At 39.9% G+C, this 17,558-nt stretch overlaps 1 protein-coding gene across 4 annotated transcripts in view; it reads right to left on the reverse strand.

Annotated features, from left to right (window-relative positions):
• Positions 1-3,486: 3,486 nt before the first annotated feature.
• The window catches only part of FBXL20 (F-box and leucine rich repeat protein 20), a 62,854-nt gene continuing 48,782 nt past the window's right edge, over positions 3,487-17,558 (reverse strand). For all 4 annotated transcript variants that reach the window (XM_087713447.1, XM_087713449.1, XM_087713448.1 and 1 more), the window contains 4 exons: positions 13,599-13,643; positions 12,199-12,255; positions 8,126-8,338; positions 3,487-7,014 (listed from right to left, as the gene is read on the reverse strand). In XM_087713447.1, coding sequence (XP_087569573.1) covers positions 6,907-7,014; positions 8,126-8,338; positions 12,199-12,255; positions 13,599-13,643 — 423 coding nt within the window. In that variant the 3' untranslated portion in view covers positions 3,487-6,906. The remainder of the gene's footprint in view (positions 7,015-8,125; positions 8,339-12,198; positions 12,256-13,598; positions 13,644-17,558) is intronic.

Here is a 17,558-nt window from a genome sequence, read left to right on the forward strand (position 1 = left end):
AGTAGGTTAAATCCAAAAAATTAAATTCTCTCTTCCAAATCTATGGTTTTCTATTTCTGCCTTCCAGGAACAAATATAAGCCAAGTGAACAGACCATACTTAAAAGTAGTAAAACTTTGTCTATGGATTGTTCTCTTGAAAATACACCATTTTTAGATGCTACTTTCAAATAAAACTAAATAAAGTAACTTTTTTAAAAAGCATTTTTTCTATCTTCAGGAATAAATGCTTTATAATTGTGAAATATCATTGTTAGTATACCTTGAGCATTAAACTTATTGACTCAGTAGATCTGGAGGTTCTTCAGATCATTCATTGAAGATATATTGTCATTCCCACCACATTTACTCTGTTTATAAGGCAAATGGATTGTGTGTAATTCAGCTGATATGTAGTTATTTTCCACAATACGCAACACAGCATGTCTCAAGTTGTATGCAATTTTTGCTGAGGCATTAGTTATTACTGTTTAGGTACAGGCATATCCAATGGCAATAATATTTTGACATCTTAGGTTATTGTGGTTTCTAATTAAATAAAGATTAATGAATGATGATAATAATAATAATAATAATAATAGCCTTCTAACTAGAGTTTTCAATATAGCATTCTAGAGTGGGAAATCTCCCTCACCATTGCTCATGTCTGAGGCAGGACAAAAGATTCAGATGGTATTTCTTCCGTGTGTGTGTGTGTGTGTGTATGTGTGTGTGTGTGTAGAGATACCATCCCCCTTTCAGAATTTATTATGGGAGAGCTCAGTTGATATGTACAATTGGCTAAACCTGATTGGAAACTCTTGCGATTTTGGTTTTTGGTTAGTAAATGGGTGGGCTTAACACTAATGTAAGTGTGATATATTGTATATAATGTTTTTCTATTACAGAGCAGGATGACTTGGTGGATGGGATCTTATAGATGAATGCGCTAGACCCATATGCTAAGAGACTTTGAGGCATGTAAACTAAGCTTATTTTACAAAATAGGACACCATAAAAGTATGTATCACATACAGTATATCTTTGGAGGCATGATATACTGTATGTGAGTATATCATGTAACCTCACAGAAAGATAGCAGCAAACAAATTTAATAAATAAAATATAGGTAAGGTAGCGATGCTTCTAACGGAGTGTGCATACTTGGGGTTTTCTAAGCTATTTTGGTATAGGAAACAACCAATGAAGCTCTGCAACCCAAATGGGTTGAAGGAGATTAGAAGGTTAAAATTCTGAATTCCTCTGGTCAAATACAACTTAACAGACCTCTGACATCTAAGTTTTTGCCAAATACCCTCTAATTACACATTCGGGTTGAGATAGGAAGGGAGAATAAATTCCTGAATCTGGGGGAAGGCTGAATTCATCTTGGTTACAAAAGTTGGATACCAGTAAAGGGGTAAAGCTGCATTATATAGAATGCATTAAGAGATTAGTGGGAATGTAAAGGCATAAACAACAATTTTTGTTCTAATTAATACATTTGCTGTCTTTACTCCTTGGCTTGGAATGTCTGAGATTAATTTCTCAATTTTGTAGATCATACATGTTCTTACATCAGTTGTCAACCTCCTTAAGATTAAGAATTAGGCTATATTTTCAGAATATGTCCTTCAATTGAGCTAATCTACCATTGTGATATAGTTGGACATGTTCACTTATGGCAGTCGTCTGTTTGTGGGTAGGGACTGGTTCATTCCAGGAAGATCAACCCTCTTTGGTGTTGAGAATGGCACTGAAGTGCTATGCACCTGATGCTAGTGGGTTCTTTTTAAATTATATTTTTCTAAAACCAGATCTTTCAGAGTCTACAAACATTTTCCTGTTCAATCTAGGGTGACAACCAGTATACTATAGGCAGGAGCACTTGGGGATATGAGATTGGCTATACTGATTACCATCAATACCTCAAAAGCTGTTGAATGGAAGACAATGGGTGCCTGGGGAATGTCTAAATAAAAGTCTTGTCTTTCTTGAGAAATTCTGTATTGAATGTTTCCAACCCAAATCCTCAATATTTGATTTTGGCAATTTATGCATTACACACTCAAGATTGATGTATCACTTTTTTTCAAGAATAAAGAATGTGAAATACAGTATCTTCAATGATTTTGATTGTCTGTATTGAGACAAGAACCTGAATGAGATGTTTGACATTTTGTCTTATGACACTTGTGGGATATCATATAGTAACTTAGTGTATATGCACTGATGAAGTCTACCATGACATTTGTGAAATTGTTTTTAAATTATATGTGGGTTCATTATGTGGGTAAATTCCATTAGCCTTCCACCTACACCAGGGGTGTCAAACTCAGGGCCCAGATCTGGTCCGACACAACAGACGTCAAGATGGCCACACCCACCCTGGTCATGCCCACCCTGCCTCCCGAGGTCAAAGACAACCCTAATGCAGTCCACAATGAAATAGAGTTTGACACCCCTGACCTACACGGTTTTTGCCACTCCTCATGATCCTGATGGTTTCCCCAATGAGTTTGTTACCAGTTTCAGGCAAGGGCACAAAGCAAGCATGTGAGCTGCGAAGAAAATATCCACTATTTGTACTTACATAGGAATTTTTAAATTGGAAGATCCTGATTCCTTGTGTTGGGGTTTTACATAATTTATTAATCTGGGATAAATTTGCATGTGTAAATTCTGACACTGGCTGTTGGTGGCCCATAGACTGTTTCCCTCCTTCCTCTCTGTTCTTTAATGGAATTATCTAAATCGCTTCCATTCCGTTCTTTCCCATCTGATGGCAGCCTGGACATTAGCATCTGCAGTAAGTAAACACCCATGAGGAATAGAATATGGGGATTGCTGCAGAATCTCTCCTCGCACCTTGAGTTGATTCAGTTGGGAAGACTCTAGGACATTTCCTATCCTTTTCCCCTCTTATAATACAGACCATATTTCGAGATCATCTCGATTTACCTTCACTGGTGAACTCCGGAAATAAATGCTGAGAGATTGGAAGCAATGGTTCCTCTAAAACGGATACCTAGCTTCCCCCCCCCCTCCACTGCCCAGGCTGACTACCCAGAGATGGTAACAGGTTATGTATCAGCTATGCTATTCACATAGCTTGTGGCTAGTAATTCAACACTTATGGTGTTGACTAATGTCTCTTGAAGAAACTGTAGAAATGAAGTGAAGTGAGTGAATTAGCATGCAAACACAGACTGGTTTAATGGCCCAGACCCAACTTTGGAGGAATTCTGACATACCTTCAAACATTAAGAGTTCCTGCTATATGCTTTGTGGACATATTGGTGTAGAAGAGGATAAAAATTAGGGGAAAGAGCTGTCTTGGGAAGAAACTGTCTGAAAACCAAGGTTGTCCTAGACAGAGCTGATGGGCATAAATGCTCTTTGGAAAATAGAGCCGGAACTAGGGATGTGCTTTTAGAAACATTATTACTATTTTCTCACCCTGTCTTGAGAAAGGGAGATATTGTACTATAGAATTCCTTGACTCCACTTCATAAAAAAATATTTTAACACATCAATTTAGAATCATGAAACTGTTAAAGTCTCTATCTTCACTCTTATCTTTTTTTTGTGCAGCAATTTAGTCATGTATCTTCATCTAACCCAGCTCCTACATAACCTACATTGTCATAGCTAGCAAACACAAACTGAATTTGGACAACCCATAGAGTTTTAAAAAATGGGAAATTTTCATCACATAATACACTCAGATAAAACCTGACATTTGTCAAAGGCAAGTTTTTTTCTAACATTAATAATCAGTACTAAGATTCATTTGCTCTTTGAACCCACATCCAGGTATATAATATCCTTATCTTCTGGGTTTTAACTCCAGAAAATGCAGTCCATTATTGGCAATCACGGCAAATCTTTATTGTCATGAATGCAAGTAAATGCATGTTATAATGCTGGATCTTAAAAATCCACAGGAAAAAAAACCTAGAAATTAACCTATCAATTTGCCCAAAGTCTTTCCTTCAATCCCAGATTTGCCACAAATAGAGCTATTTCTATCTTACCCTGAACAAGTAGCCCTATATTACTGTTAGATAGAATGGAACATTTAAGATAGCAATTTAAACTGAAAACACACAATATGTAATGCAGCAAATGTTTTCATTCATCTCAAGGGGGCTTTGCACATGAACAACACCTGACATTTATCTCCACATGTTCATTCATAGACAAAAAATTCAAAACACTCTGGGGTTATCCTCAAAGCTTTGCTAACCATTGACAAGGTGATAACACATACAAGTTTCTAATTTGTTCTGATAATAATCACCGCCATGGAGTTTGGGATTAAAAAAGAGGGAATTTGCACTGTAATAGTGGATCAATAATATACATTGGAGTTGATAATTGCTTATAATATTTCTCTACTTGAGCCAGGTGATTGTTTCATAACTTACAAATTCGAAGAGATTGTATGGAAGAGGGAAATGACATTTAAAAAAATGTATTTTTAAAAGTATTTTGGAACAGTCTAAATTGTTTTAAAGCCCTTTAAAAACTATATATTGGTGAGTTGAGAACATTCATTGTAAATGTTTGTGTAAGAAAGCAAGTATCTGTGCAAAAGAAATTGTGAATATTGAGATCACAACACAAATTTAAATATTTCATATGGAGCAAAGGGAAAACATATTTTCTGATCTCAAAATAAATGTGCTGCTGATTAAGAAAAATGAAAGAACATGTCACAAAACAATTTCATAAAACAGTGGAATTCTACCCCATCTTAGTCTTCCTAGTATAGTTAAGGTATAATTAAGAAAGTTTATTTTAACATCTATAAGCTTGGCAAGAGAAAAATAAGTTAATGTAAACTGTGGAAAGTTGTCTGGATAGGACTCTGCAATCTGTACTGCACTTTTGGTTGCAGAAGTGGGTGAAGATCCCTTTAAAATCTGTAACTTTCATGATGTAGGGAATACTTAATGTCTCCTGTCTTGCTTGTCTTTCTGCCTCCCTGATCTTGTTTTCAACTGAACATTCTGAAATATTGCCATTTTTATGGTAACTTTAAATTTCCTGTATCAACTATTGTTTGAAAGAACAATTTTGAAATCTGAAGGCTGAGATGAGTGTCATTATAATGGAAGTTTGCAATCCAAACAACCAAAGAGCCTCATTGGGAAAGGTCTAAATTCTAGATTACATTTTGCAGCTAACTCTCATGCGAGAGGAAAAAAAAACCCTTAATGTAAGCCATACTGTGTCAAATACTGGCACAGAAGGGAAAAAACCAACACATCCAGTAGCATGAATGGCAAAAGCAAATGATAAATATTCACTAACAAGAAGTATTCATTAAAGCAGGATACTGGATATCGGAGAAAGTGATTGGTGACCTTTGGCTTGTGTTTTGGGGCTCAATTTGCACTATTTGTGAAGAGAACGTTGGAATGTTGCTGTATAATCCCCACAGCCCTTTTAAACTATGTCTGATACCAAAAATGGCTTCCGAAAAAGCACCTAAAATGATTCCAGTGTTTTTTTAAACAGCAGCTTTGAGCAAATCAAACCAAGTTCAGTAAATATAATCCTGCAGTATTGAACTGGATGGACCTGAATTTTCCCATCATGAATTCTACTTACTTCTAAATAAAATGCAAACATCTGGTGTAGTTTTCATAAGTGTCCAGGTACCTGAAAAGGAATTTTCCAAGTTCATCTAATAATGGAAAAGGTCATTTGTCACTGAAATTAGAATAATTATGTTTGTATACCATTTCTCATTTATGAGGCACCCATTTCTTTGGAAGTAATTAATACATTATAATAGACAGAACTTCTCTCTTCTCCCAATAGCATCACTTGTTTAAAAAAAATGTAGAATAATCTTTACAAAAGAGTTTTGCTTTTATAACTTCAACTCATTTCACAGCTGTGTTTTCAAAGCTTTATCCTCTAGTGATATAAAGTTGCCTTTTGAAAAGAAATATTAACTTGGCATGTGTATTATATGTTCAGTCATTTCATACAGTTTCAGAATTAGACATCTAGTTTATATATATAAAAAAGAAGATACTGAGGAGATTGGGGGGAAAAAGATCAGGCCTGACATTACAGATTTCTAGCTTTATCATCACAACAATCTAGGAAGCCTCTGAGCCAAATATTATAAAAGAAGAGAAACTGCTGAACCTCCAAGATGAGCATGCTCAGTGTATGTGCCAGCACAGAAAACAAGGTAGTACAGAAGCGCAGGAATCTACATCTCACAATGGCTGCTGTTTTAACATTCCTTAACACACATATGATTTTCTTTTTAAATAAAAAATATACCCAAGGGCATTGTGTTTTCTTTTTGCTTTGTACATTTTCCTCCCACCTGAACAGTATCTTCAAGGTTCAGTGCTCATGTTTGTTCCTCCTCAGTTATAAACCTCTCCTTCAATCCCAACATCATTTTTTTTTTGCTGCTTTCAGTGTCAAAAGAACAACTTTTCCCTCTCTTGGAAGCAACAGCAGTTTTTCTGATGTGCGAAGTGATTCAACCAACAACTCTTTTCTCCCACCCGCCACCCCATGATTTCTTCTGAGCAGGCTCTGTAGGAATGGTTTACAATTATAGCAACCCACCCACGGGACAATGGGGTGGGAAGAGGAAAAAGTTCCCATAGATTTAGGTCCTCAGTTTCAGAGACCTTCAGTCTATTGGAATAAGTATGTATATACTAGTTTGTGTGTTTGTGTGTGTGTGTGTTTGTGTGTGTGTATTTTTACATAGGGTAAAAAAGGGGAACAATGTTTTGCACCAGCTTCCCCTGCTTTGTTTTCCAAAGGCCCTGGTGAAGGAGCACTGGCATCATTTTGTTGGCAGAGATACTGGTGTCCACTGTAACTTCTAGAAGGGTAATTTAAATACTCAGTTTGTTTTTCACAAGGTAGACTGGCTCTCACGTCATAGGATGATGCAACATCTGCAGAAACGCTGTCTGCTGCCCCCCACAGATGGTGGTGGAGTTACAGGTGCAAAGTAGGCGTGGACTTTTATATTGGGTAAGTGGGTCTGAAAAGACAAACAAAATTTTTCCAATTTAGAAAAATTTAAAAATACCGAAAACATGAACAAATATTGTAAACTTAAAAAGTTGAGCATGAAGTAATATTGGACCCTTTTTACATGGAAAAAAATATTCTGCATAAAATATATTTTAAGGAAAACTAATAGATATTTTTCCCAATCCTCCCCACTTTAGTTTTGTACATATGTAATTTTTTTTTTACTTCACTATTTTCTTTATTATCTGGTTGCTTCGGTAAAGATAACTTCCCTTAATCTCACTTTCTATAGATTTGTAAAAGACACTGCTTCACAAATGAAAAAGAAATCGAAGTGCAGGGACATAAACATACATGACTGAAGTGCTATTTCATCATCAGATCAAGAAGTAACATTTGGGTCAGGCAATTGTTCTTAATATGCTTGAATTGTGTAAATTATTATCTTATTTTGAGCTCTTTTAAATAATAACTGTTCAAGTGCTTTTCTGCACTGAGAATGATCTTACTAGTGTGCATGAATATCAACATTCTCTCAAGAAAGAAGGACAGGCCCACAAACAGATCAAAGTATCTCAGAAGGAGGGAGGGATGAATGGGATAAATTCAATTTTGGCTATCTATTTGAAGGATATTTTTATAGAAAATTACCATTACTCGCTGTGTCCTATGAATACTTTGTAAAGTTGGAAACTATTTTCCATCTCATTCTTAATGGGATTAAATCTTAATTTATGTAGGCAACAAGTCTTCAATTTTGATTTACTGTTTATTTGTCATATTTCTGTCCAGTCTTTATCTCAGCAGTTTACATGGAAGTCTGCTCTAATTTTATCCCATAATGACAACCCTGCGAGAAAGGCTGGACTGAGAATAACTGACCCACATTTTCCAGTGCATTCTGTGGTTGAATGGAGGCTTGAATCCATAACTTCCCAGTTCAAACTGAATACTAAGTCTAATATGCTGATATTATGCCATATATCCCCTTACTTTCAGTTTGAAGAATATGTTTTAAGTAATTGCAGCTATTGTTAGGATGAGAAAAGAATTAAACGAGTACAGGAGCTAGAACTATCTGAACATCAATCTATTAAACAATGTAAATGTATTCTTACCCTGAGTCTCTTAATTCCAGCTCGGGTAATCTGTTGGCAGTCATACAGTTCTATCCTTTCCAAGCTGTGGCAGCTCTTGAGATGTTCCAAAGAGGCATCTGTGATCAAGGGGCAGTTATCCAGCTCAATCACCTCCAAGCGATCATGGGCACAGGCACCATTGCCTAAATGGCGAATACCATCATCGGTGATCAGTTCACAGTGTGATAAACTCTGCCAATAAAAGGGAAAATAAAGCAACAGATGACAATCAAAGGCTTGGCTATGCAGATTTTTTTCAATTTATCAGGCCCATTCCTCAATTATCCTCTACAATCTGTTCTGTTGAAATCTTGCACAATATTTTAAACCCTTCAGATGAGAATATACAGACTCTGTGGATCCTCTTTTCTTCAATAAATGTTGAGATCCATTACCAGTTCTGTGTATAGGGCAGTTATGGCTGCCTGTAAACACAGGCCCAGAGATGGATGCTACCATGAGATGAACAAAAACATTCTTATTAGCAATATGTAAAAAGTTTTCCTATTAATTAGTGTGCTCCTCTGTACCAGCCTATCTAGCAGTTAACCAGCACTTCAAAGAAATGCAGGAATGCGAGCTGCTCGCCTTCCTCCACTCCCCCCTCCCTATTCTTCCACCTCCCTCCCTTCTCATCTATCTCTCTTCTCCTGCCCAGGGACGAAGCAGCCCCCCTTTTTCATCCACCTCTCCTCTTTTGCCCAGAGACGAAGCCTTTTGCCACGCTGCAATATTATTATTGGATTATTTAGTCATGTGCCTTTTGATGTAATTTGTATACACCTTCTCTTTGTTTGGAACTAATAAAAGAAGCCCCCCGGGCATCGCTCGTGGCCAAGCTTCATCACAAAAAGGATTTGTCCGGTGTCTTTCTTCTCATTCGGCTACAAGCATGAGCGGCCCATCAGGAGCGTGAAAAAGCCGCAACTGGTGACCCCGACGTGATCTTGCTGATCAAGCACATCGCCTCATCCGTCTCATTTGGCACCCCCATTGCTTACCGGCGAAGGAACGCCTCTTGCATACCAGGACCGGCCGTCGCAGACGGAGCATCCTCCCAGAATCGTGAGTTATGGGGGCAGAATTCTCTAAGCCCCGGGTTGCACACCTTTTCGACCTTAGAGAATTGGCCAAATCCTCAATATTAATCTTAAAAAACAATGGGAACTTTCTCCCCATCCCTTCAAAATAAGATCTTACTAACCTTCTCAGGTACATTTATCAAAATTGTCCCGCATATCCTGAGAAGGGCTCAATTCGAACAATCATTTGGGTAAAATTAGGGAAGTATTTCCAACTGAAAATACTTTCCACTTGGCGGATCATCATGGAATGCTTAAAAGTTCATGAAAAGGCCATGATGGGGGGACCGGACCCCCCCCGCCATATTTGGAAACCTCTTCACTAAATTCACACTTTGAATCCAAGGCTTCCTCTTCTCTTGTATGCATGCCTCTGTCACCCGCAGCCCCTGAAGCTCCTCAGCATTACATCCCTTTAGAGGACGCTTCTGCCTGCTTTCCAACCTCACTCACTGTCGGGAAACTAATCCTGGGGCATTCAGCCAGCCTCACACAAAAGGCTGATGCTGCTATTTCTGCTTCTTATCTTCCTTCTTATTTCAATCTCTTGGCAAGTGAACCTATAGATGCTCCAATGCCTGGCTCTTCCTATTTCCTTCCGGTGATCCTGGCTACCTCTCTTCCATTACCCCCTACGATGCCTCTCTTAGTCTTTCCTCATCGTGATTTCATGTCTCAAGGAGTTCTTGCTACTCCTTTTCTTACTGACTCTTCTGATTTCTTTTCTGTTGCTTTGATGACATTTTCATGCCTGAGCACCTGAATCTTTTTCACAGATGTTTCACAGAGCAATTGATTTATAGGATCCGAATTGGAATGGAGAAAAATGCTTTTGTGCGTGCATGTGTGTGTGTGTGTGTGTTTGAGTGAGTGAGGGATCCAGTAAGGGAACTGCGCCTATTTAGGAAAGTAGGTAAATTATTGCAAACATGATTAATCGAAGGTAAATTATGGGGACAGGTTGGGCAGTAGAGAGTAAAGAGAAAGTGATAAAAGAGTGGGAGAGAGGAAGAAAGAAAAAGAGTGAAAGAGAGAGAAGAAAGGAAGAGGAAAGAGATATCCCTCAGCCCCTATAATACACCTGTGTTTGTCATAAAAAAAGAAATCTGGTAAATGGCGTTTTTTGCATGATTTGCGTGCTGTTAATAAAATTCTCCAACCCATGGGAGCGCTGCAGTGCGGCCTCTCCAATCCAAATTTGATTCCCCAAGAGTGGGATCTCATGATCATTGATTTAAAAGATGCCTTTTTTTCTATACCACTCCATGAGAAAGACTGTCCCGGAATTTAACTATTCCAAACCTGCTTCTCGCTTTCCATGGACAGTCCTGCCTCAGGGAATGCTCAACAGTCCTACCATGTATCAATATTTTGTAGATAAAACTTTGCAGCCGTATTGGACGGCATTCCGTGAGCTGCACTGGCTACCTGTTGATCTCCGGGTGCGATTCAAGGTGCTACTTGTCACCTACAAAGCCCTCCATGGTATTGGATCTGGGTACTTGAGAGACCGCCTACTGCCAATTACCTCCACTAGACCGATAAGATCGCATAGATTAGGCCTCCTCCGAATTCCATCAGCCAGCCAGTGTAGACTGGCAACTACCCGGAGGAGAGCCTTCTCGGTGGCTGCTCCAACCCTCTGGAACGAACTCCCCGTGGAGATTTGGACCCTCACCACCCTCCAGTCCTTCCACGCCGCCCTTAAAATCTGGCTGTCCCGGCTGGCCTGGGGTTAACGATTCTAACCCCACTCGAATTGTATGACTGTTGTGTTCTTAAATGATGTAGTGTCTCCATGTTGTAAATTGTTTGTCCTCCCCCCCCCCTTTTTGAACTGTGAGCCGCCCTGAGTCCCCCCAGGGAAAAGGGCGGCATACAAATAAAGTGAAAATGAAAAAAAAAAATGAAAAAAATATCCTCACTTTTTAATTTACCACTATATGGATGACATCTTGGTAGCGGCATGTGGGCCCCCAGGTACGGTTTTAGCAACATTACCTTTTCTGACTAACCTTCTCCATAAAAATGGCCTGCACATAGCTCCAGAAAAGGTTCAAACAGCACAACCTTTTTCGTACCTGGGTCATAAGTTTTTGGCTTCTCATGCTGCACCTGCAATGCCAAAATTGGACTTGCCACACACTCCCACATTAGTACAGTTACAGCAATATTTGGGCTCCATTAACTGGGCACGCCCATATATGGGGCTCACAACCCCTCAATTGGCTCCGTTGTTTTCTGCATTAACAATGGGCAAAAACCCTGCAGATGGATTTGTCCGGTGTCTTTCTTCTCATTCGGCTACAAGCATGAGCGGCCCATCAGGAGCGTGAAAAAAGCCGCAAATAAACCCCCCAATTCCATATATATTTTGGACAGCATGCAAATTCCTCTGCAATTTTTTTTATTTGAATCATTGGTTAGCGATCTTAATAATCTCCAAAGTGATTGTGGAAGGTTTACAAAAACTAAAACCATCACTACAACAGTTTAATAAAACCAAATGCTTGATTTCATACACAATATAATTCATAAATATATCATATCTACATTAACTAGCAGCACAAGACTCAGACACCTGGGGGAATGGCTAGGTCTATAACACTTTACTAATCTCCAGAAGGATGTTTTGTAGGGTGCATGTTGTCTTCCCTTTTCTCCTCTTCAGATTTCTGCAGTGCCTAGTTTTTCCCCCCAAGTCATGGCATATTGGCCCTTTTATAATATATAAAAGCTTCTTACGTTGACATTTAACAGGGCTGCAGTTCTGTTCAGAGAATTTAGGGAATATCAAATTTTATCTGGTTGTATGTTCAGCTATATATCTCAAACTCTTAAAGGTGCACTTCAACTAAGATATATAATAAAATATTCTCTTGGCCCTTCTGACTCATATTCTAAAATTCTATAGTGCAAATGAAAAAATGGGTTGGGTAAAATTTTAGCCTGCAAAAAAAATTAACTCACCAAAACTTGGAGCAGAGGACAGTGAATGGAAAGCTGGATTAATGTGCTGTCTGTTATCTGGAAGAAATCAGACATATTTGAAACTAAAACAGTATATTGGATTGGCAAGAAGTTTCATATGCATCATTTCACTTATTTTGTGTTAGCGTTCTTTCAGGAACAACATAAAGCTTGAAGAGGAAAGTTGCTAGAAGAGGTACTGATTCTTCTCTGGTCATTTCCACAATGAGAATTTTGGGTGGGGCCAAAAGCCAAAATGTGAATTTCTTAACATAGAAAGTACTGTATTTCTAAGACAGTATTAATGCTAAGGTATCCATAAATTATGTAAAATCTGTCTTTCTAATTCAGATTACATTCAATAGGATTTAAAATTTGGTCTCTTTACAATTAATAACTAAGAACAACATTAATCTGAAGACCTATAAACTCACTTAATCACAAATTATTGCTGACAATTACAGAGGGATCTGATTAAAAATAAAAAAGAAGCACCAGACCATGCAGAATTAAAATCAAATCTTTAAAAATCTTTTCCTCCATTTTGTTCTTCTTATTCCCAGGCTGATACTAAGGATGGTATTTCTTTCCCATCGTGTAATCTAATGCTTTTCCTATTTATTATGTGCATGAATATTCATAATATAATTGAATGCAACTAAACAGATTAATCTCTGTGATATATTTTCAACTCTCTGGTAATCTGTAATTAAGAAGAGAAGTGATGTCAGAAAACTGCGTAGACATTCTTCTTTTGTTGCTTAAAGCAGCCAATGAAACAAAGTGAAGAAGCTTTCTGGCTAATGTACTGCACACTTTGAAAGATGTTTACTGGGTCAAAAAGAGAAAGTGGATCAGGTGCTTCTCACTAGAGCAAGCGTATCCAACCAGCAGCCCTAGGGCTGTATGTGGCCCTGGACAGCTAATAACGCAGTCCTGGAGGACTGTAAACTTCTAACGTTATGTGCATTTTTATACATTAACTATATTATATATTTTATATGCGTCCCAAGACAATTTCTCTTTACTCAATGCAGCTCAGACAAGCCAAAAGATGGATATGCTACACTTGTACTTGTTCCAATTCTGAATTTCCTTATAAAGTCAATAAATGTGATTCAGAAACTTATTTCAACCTTGTGGCATTATAACCATGAATATGTTTTCTTAGGTATAATAAAGGCCTATGAAAATAACCAATTATATATTAGTAATACCCTATGTTCATCATTACAGAGTGGTCTCAGCCAAATATCACCCAAAAATATTTTTTCCTTCAGTGCTTGCTATGATGCTTAAAAACAAAATCAAGCAGATTCTTGAATTAATTTTAATTTATTTGTCATTATGTTACTTTTAACTAAATAATCTAGAAAATAGGTTGAAAATAGTACAATTACCTGAACACATTCCTCCAAGTCCATTTTTTCAAGTTCATGACAATTCTGGAGAATATACATGGAAATTAAAGATTAGATTGTTTTTAGAAACATGTCCTGGTATTGCACAATGTTACTTTTCCTTTTGTTACTAACAAATAATTTCAGTGGTAAGCAGTTGGATAACCTTTACTTAAGGATAAAAAACCCCAACTTTGCTAGAGAACTCAAGTGCATGTAATGTATTAAAATTATTTTGGGGCAAGCTAATTTTGTTTAGGAATAAATATGGACATACACAGCCCTCACTTTCTGACTTTGATAAAGTTTGCAATCACAACAGATTATATAATTTTATGGAAATGTCTTATTATCAAAGCAATTTGTTCTTATTCCATGAAATTATTTTTATTTTTAGCACTAAATGGTATCAAACTAATCAAATGTAGTTCAAATGAATTACATTAATAAGGTATAGTTATCTGTGCATTATGGGCTTAGACTATGCTCTTCACATTATTACCTTTCAACTTCGATCATATTGAACCACTGTGACCAATGGTCAAAAATGGGCATGGTATTCGAAGAACAATGGTGCCCAAGACTGGAGAAAGCTACTTGTAAAATGCAAGGAATAAAAATAAAAAAAGAATTTTTTTTTTTGGAATGTTTGCACTAAACGTAGACTGGTGGATAATGCATAACCAATAAAAATATTAACTTGCTGCATCTTCTGTTCAATCACATCAAGCACCTGTGATACCATCAAACTACAATAATCTTAAAAATGCTTGGAATCACATCGTCCGTTAAGATTAGAATTTTGGATCTTTTCAGATCTTTCACGTTTGTACAAAAAAGCAGGCATTAAGATATATCATTTGAAAAGAAATGGACTGGAAATGACCACTGAGCTCTCACATCTTGGCATAAGCTAGGTTTTTTTTCCTGCACCATGTACTCACTTCTAGATTCAAAAAGGGAAGCCTGGCTAGATCAACTACCGTGATTTCCTGAAAATAAGACCTATTCAGAAAATAAGCTGTAGCTTCATTTTTATGTGTGTGCCTAATATAAGCCCTACACCCAAAAGAAGCTCTAGTTAAGACCCCGTCTACTCTCTCCCAGTTTGGTTGTACAAGGTGGGGCAAGGTGCATGCGTAAAAATCAAGCTAGGGTGGGAGTGGGCGTGGAGTGGCCCCACACAGCCCACACCCATTTACTTTAGGACCGCTGCAGCCAGGGCTCCCACGCCCCAATACCTGTCGTGCTGCTACCTAATTTCTTCTGCGGCTGCTTACAGCCACTTATGATCGGATGCCATGTGACTCATGTCAGTGCTGCTGCTTGCAGCAGGAGGACACATGGCTCATCATGTCGGTGGACACTGTGTGGCACTTTGCACCAGTACTCCTGCTCACAGCAGGAGGCTGCGTGGCTCGTCATGCTGGTGCTTCTGCTTATGGCAGGATGTCATATGCCACTGCAGCTTGTGGTGCGCCACGAGTCACATGGTTAGGTTAGGTTTATTAGATTTATATGCCGCCCTTCTTCCAAGGACTCAGGGTGGCATACAACATTAAAAGAAACACATAATACAAAAGTTAAAAAAAAATTAAATAGAATATCCCAAACCCAATTAAAATTGACAATGACATTTTTTTTAAAAAAAAAATTGAATTAAAATTAACAGTGATCAATAATTTATTTTGTTTTGTTCAGGCCAGGCTGGCTTGTTGGAAAAGCCAACTTTTTAGGGCACATCGGAAGGACCAGAGGTTGGGGATTATACCAAGCTTCGGGGGCAGCTCATTCCAGAGGGAAGGCGCTCCCATAGAGAAGGCTCTCCCCCTGGGGGTCACTAGCTGACACTATCCGGCTGACGGCACCCTGATCGCACTGGACGATGGGAGGCTACCGGTGGCAGTAGGTGGTCTCGCAAGTACCCTGGGCCTAAGCCATGGAGCACTTTAAAGGTCATAATTAGTACCTTGAATTGCACATGGAAGACAACCGGCAACCAGTGCAGGCCGCCTAAAAGGGGTGTAACATGGGAGCAGCTAGGTGCCTCCATGATAACCCGCGCAGCCACATTCTGGACCAGTTGAAGCTTCCGGGTGCTCTTCACAGGGTGCAGCCCCATGTAGAGAGTGTTACAGTAGTCCAGGAGAGAAAGGACGAGGGCATGAGTGACTGTGCACAGAGCATCCCAATCCAGGAAGGGGCGCAACTGACGTACCAGGCGAACCTGATAAAAGATCCCCCTGGTCACGGCCGTCAGGTGTTCTTCTAAACTAAGCCAGGACACCCAGATTGCGGGCCCTCTCTGAGGGGGCTAAAATCCAGGACACCCAGATTGTGGGCCCTCTCTGAGGGGGCTAAAATTTCTCCTCCTATCATCAAAGATGGAACAAGATGCACAAATCGGGGTGACGGAAACCACAGTCACTCCATCTTGGAGGGATTGAGCTTGAGCCTGTTCCTCCCCATCCAGATCCGCATAGCCTCCAGGCATCGGGACATCACATCGAGGGCATCATTTGGGTGATTTGGGGTAGAGATGAGAAATTGGGTATCATCAGCATATTGATACCATACCCCAAAACCACAAATGATCTCACCCAGTGGTTTCATATATATGTTGAACAGGAGGGGTGAGAGAACTGACCCCTGGGGCACTCCACAAGTGACGCGCCTCGGGGTCTATCCCTGCCCTCCAGTCAACACAAACTGCGACCGATCCAACAGGTAGGAGGAGAACCACCGTAAAATGGTGCCCCCCACTCCCAATTCCTCGAGTCGTCGCAGTAGTATACCATGGTCGATGGTATTGAAAGTCACTGAGAGATCTAATAGGACCAGGACAGAGGAGCAGCCCCTGTCCCGGGCCCGCCAGAGATCATCGACCAACGTGACCAATGCCATCTCCGTGCTGTATCCGGGCCTGAAACCCGACTGAAACGAATCCAGGTAGACAGCTTCATCCAGGGACTGTGAAAGCTGACGTGCTACCGCATTCTCAACAACCTTCGCTACAAAGCGAAGGTTGGAGACTGGACGATAGTTGGCTAAAGAAGCTGGGTCCAGGGAAGGCTTCTTAAGGAGGGGCCTTACCACCACCTCCCTCATGGCGGTGGGAAAGAACCCCTCTCTCAACAAAGCGTTAGTAATCGCCTGGAGCCAGCCTCATGTCACCTCCCAGGAAGCCGAGACTAACCAAGAGGGACACGGGTCCAGCACACAAGTGGCAGCACTGAGTCTCCCCATAATCTTGTCCATGCCCTCGGGGGTCACAGGTCAAACTCATCCCAGATAGTCTCCACAAGATTCATCCCCGTCAACTCGCCCGAGTCTACCCAGTCAGAGTCCAAGCCTGTCTGGATCTGAGCGATTTTATCCTGCAGATACTGAACAAATTCTTCAGCCCTACCCTGCAAGGGGCCTTTCCCAGCTCCTTGGTTAAGTAAGGAGCGGGTCACCCTAAACAGGGCGGCTGGGCAGTTATCTGTGGACACGATAAGAGTGGAAAAATGTTGCCGTTTTGCCGCTTTTATAGCCACTAAGTAGCATTGAATATGAATTCTTACTAGTGTTCGATCAGATTCGGACCGGCTGGTCCTCCAACCACTCTCTAGGCATCTTTTCCGGCGTTTCATCTCCTGGAGCTCCTCGGTAAACCAGGGAGCTACCCGGGATCGACACCAGGTCAGAGGCCACAAAGGCACAACATGATCCAAAGCCCAAGTGGCCGCCCTATCCCAGGCTTCCACTAGGGCTTCGGTCGAGTTGTGAGCAAGGGATTCAGGAAAAGTCCCAAGCTCCATCAGGGACCTTTCAGGGTCCATCAGGCGCCTGGGGTGGAACCATCTAGTTGGTTCCACCTCCTGCGGTGAGGGGTAAGCAGTATGGAAGTCAAGCCTAATGAGGAAATGATCCGACCATGACAAGGGTTGGATAGAAATATCCCCTAAATCTAGATCA

The sequence above is a fragment of the Thamnophis sirtalis genome, unplaced genomic scaffold (assembly GCF_051295495.1).
Source record: "Thamnophis sirtalis isolate CommonGarterSnake01/CBP01778 unplaced genomic scaffold, rThaSir2_p1.2 scaffold_4, whole genome shotgun sequence".
Classification (NCBI taxonomy): Eukaryota; Metazoa; Chordata; class Lepidosauria; order Squamata; family Natricidae; genus Thamnophis; species Thamnophis sirtalis.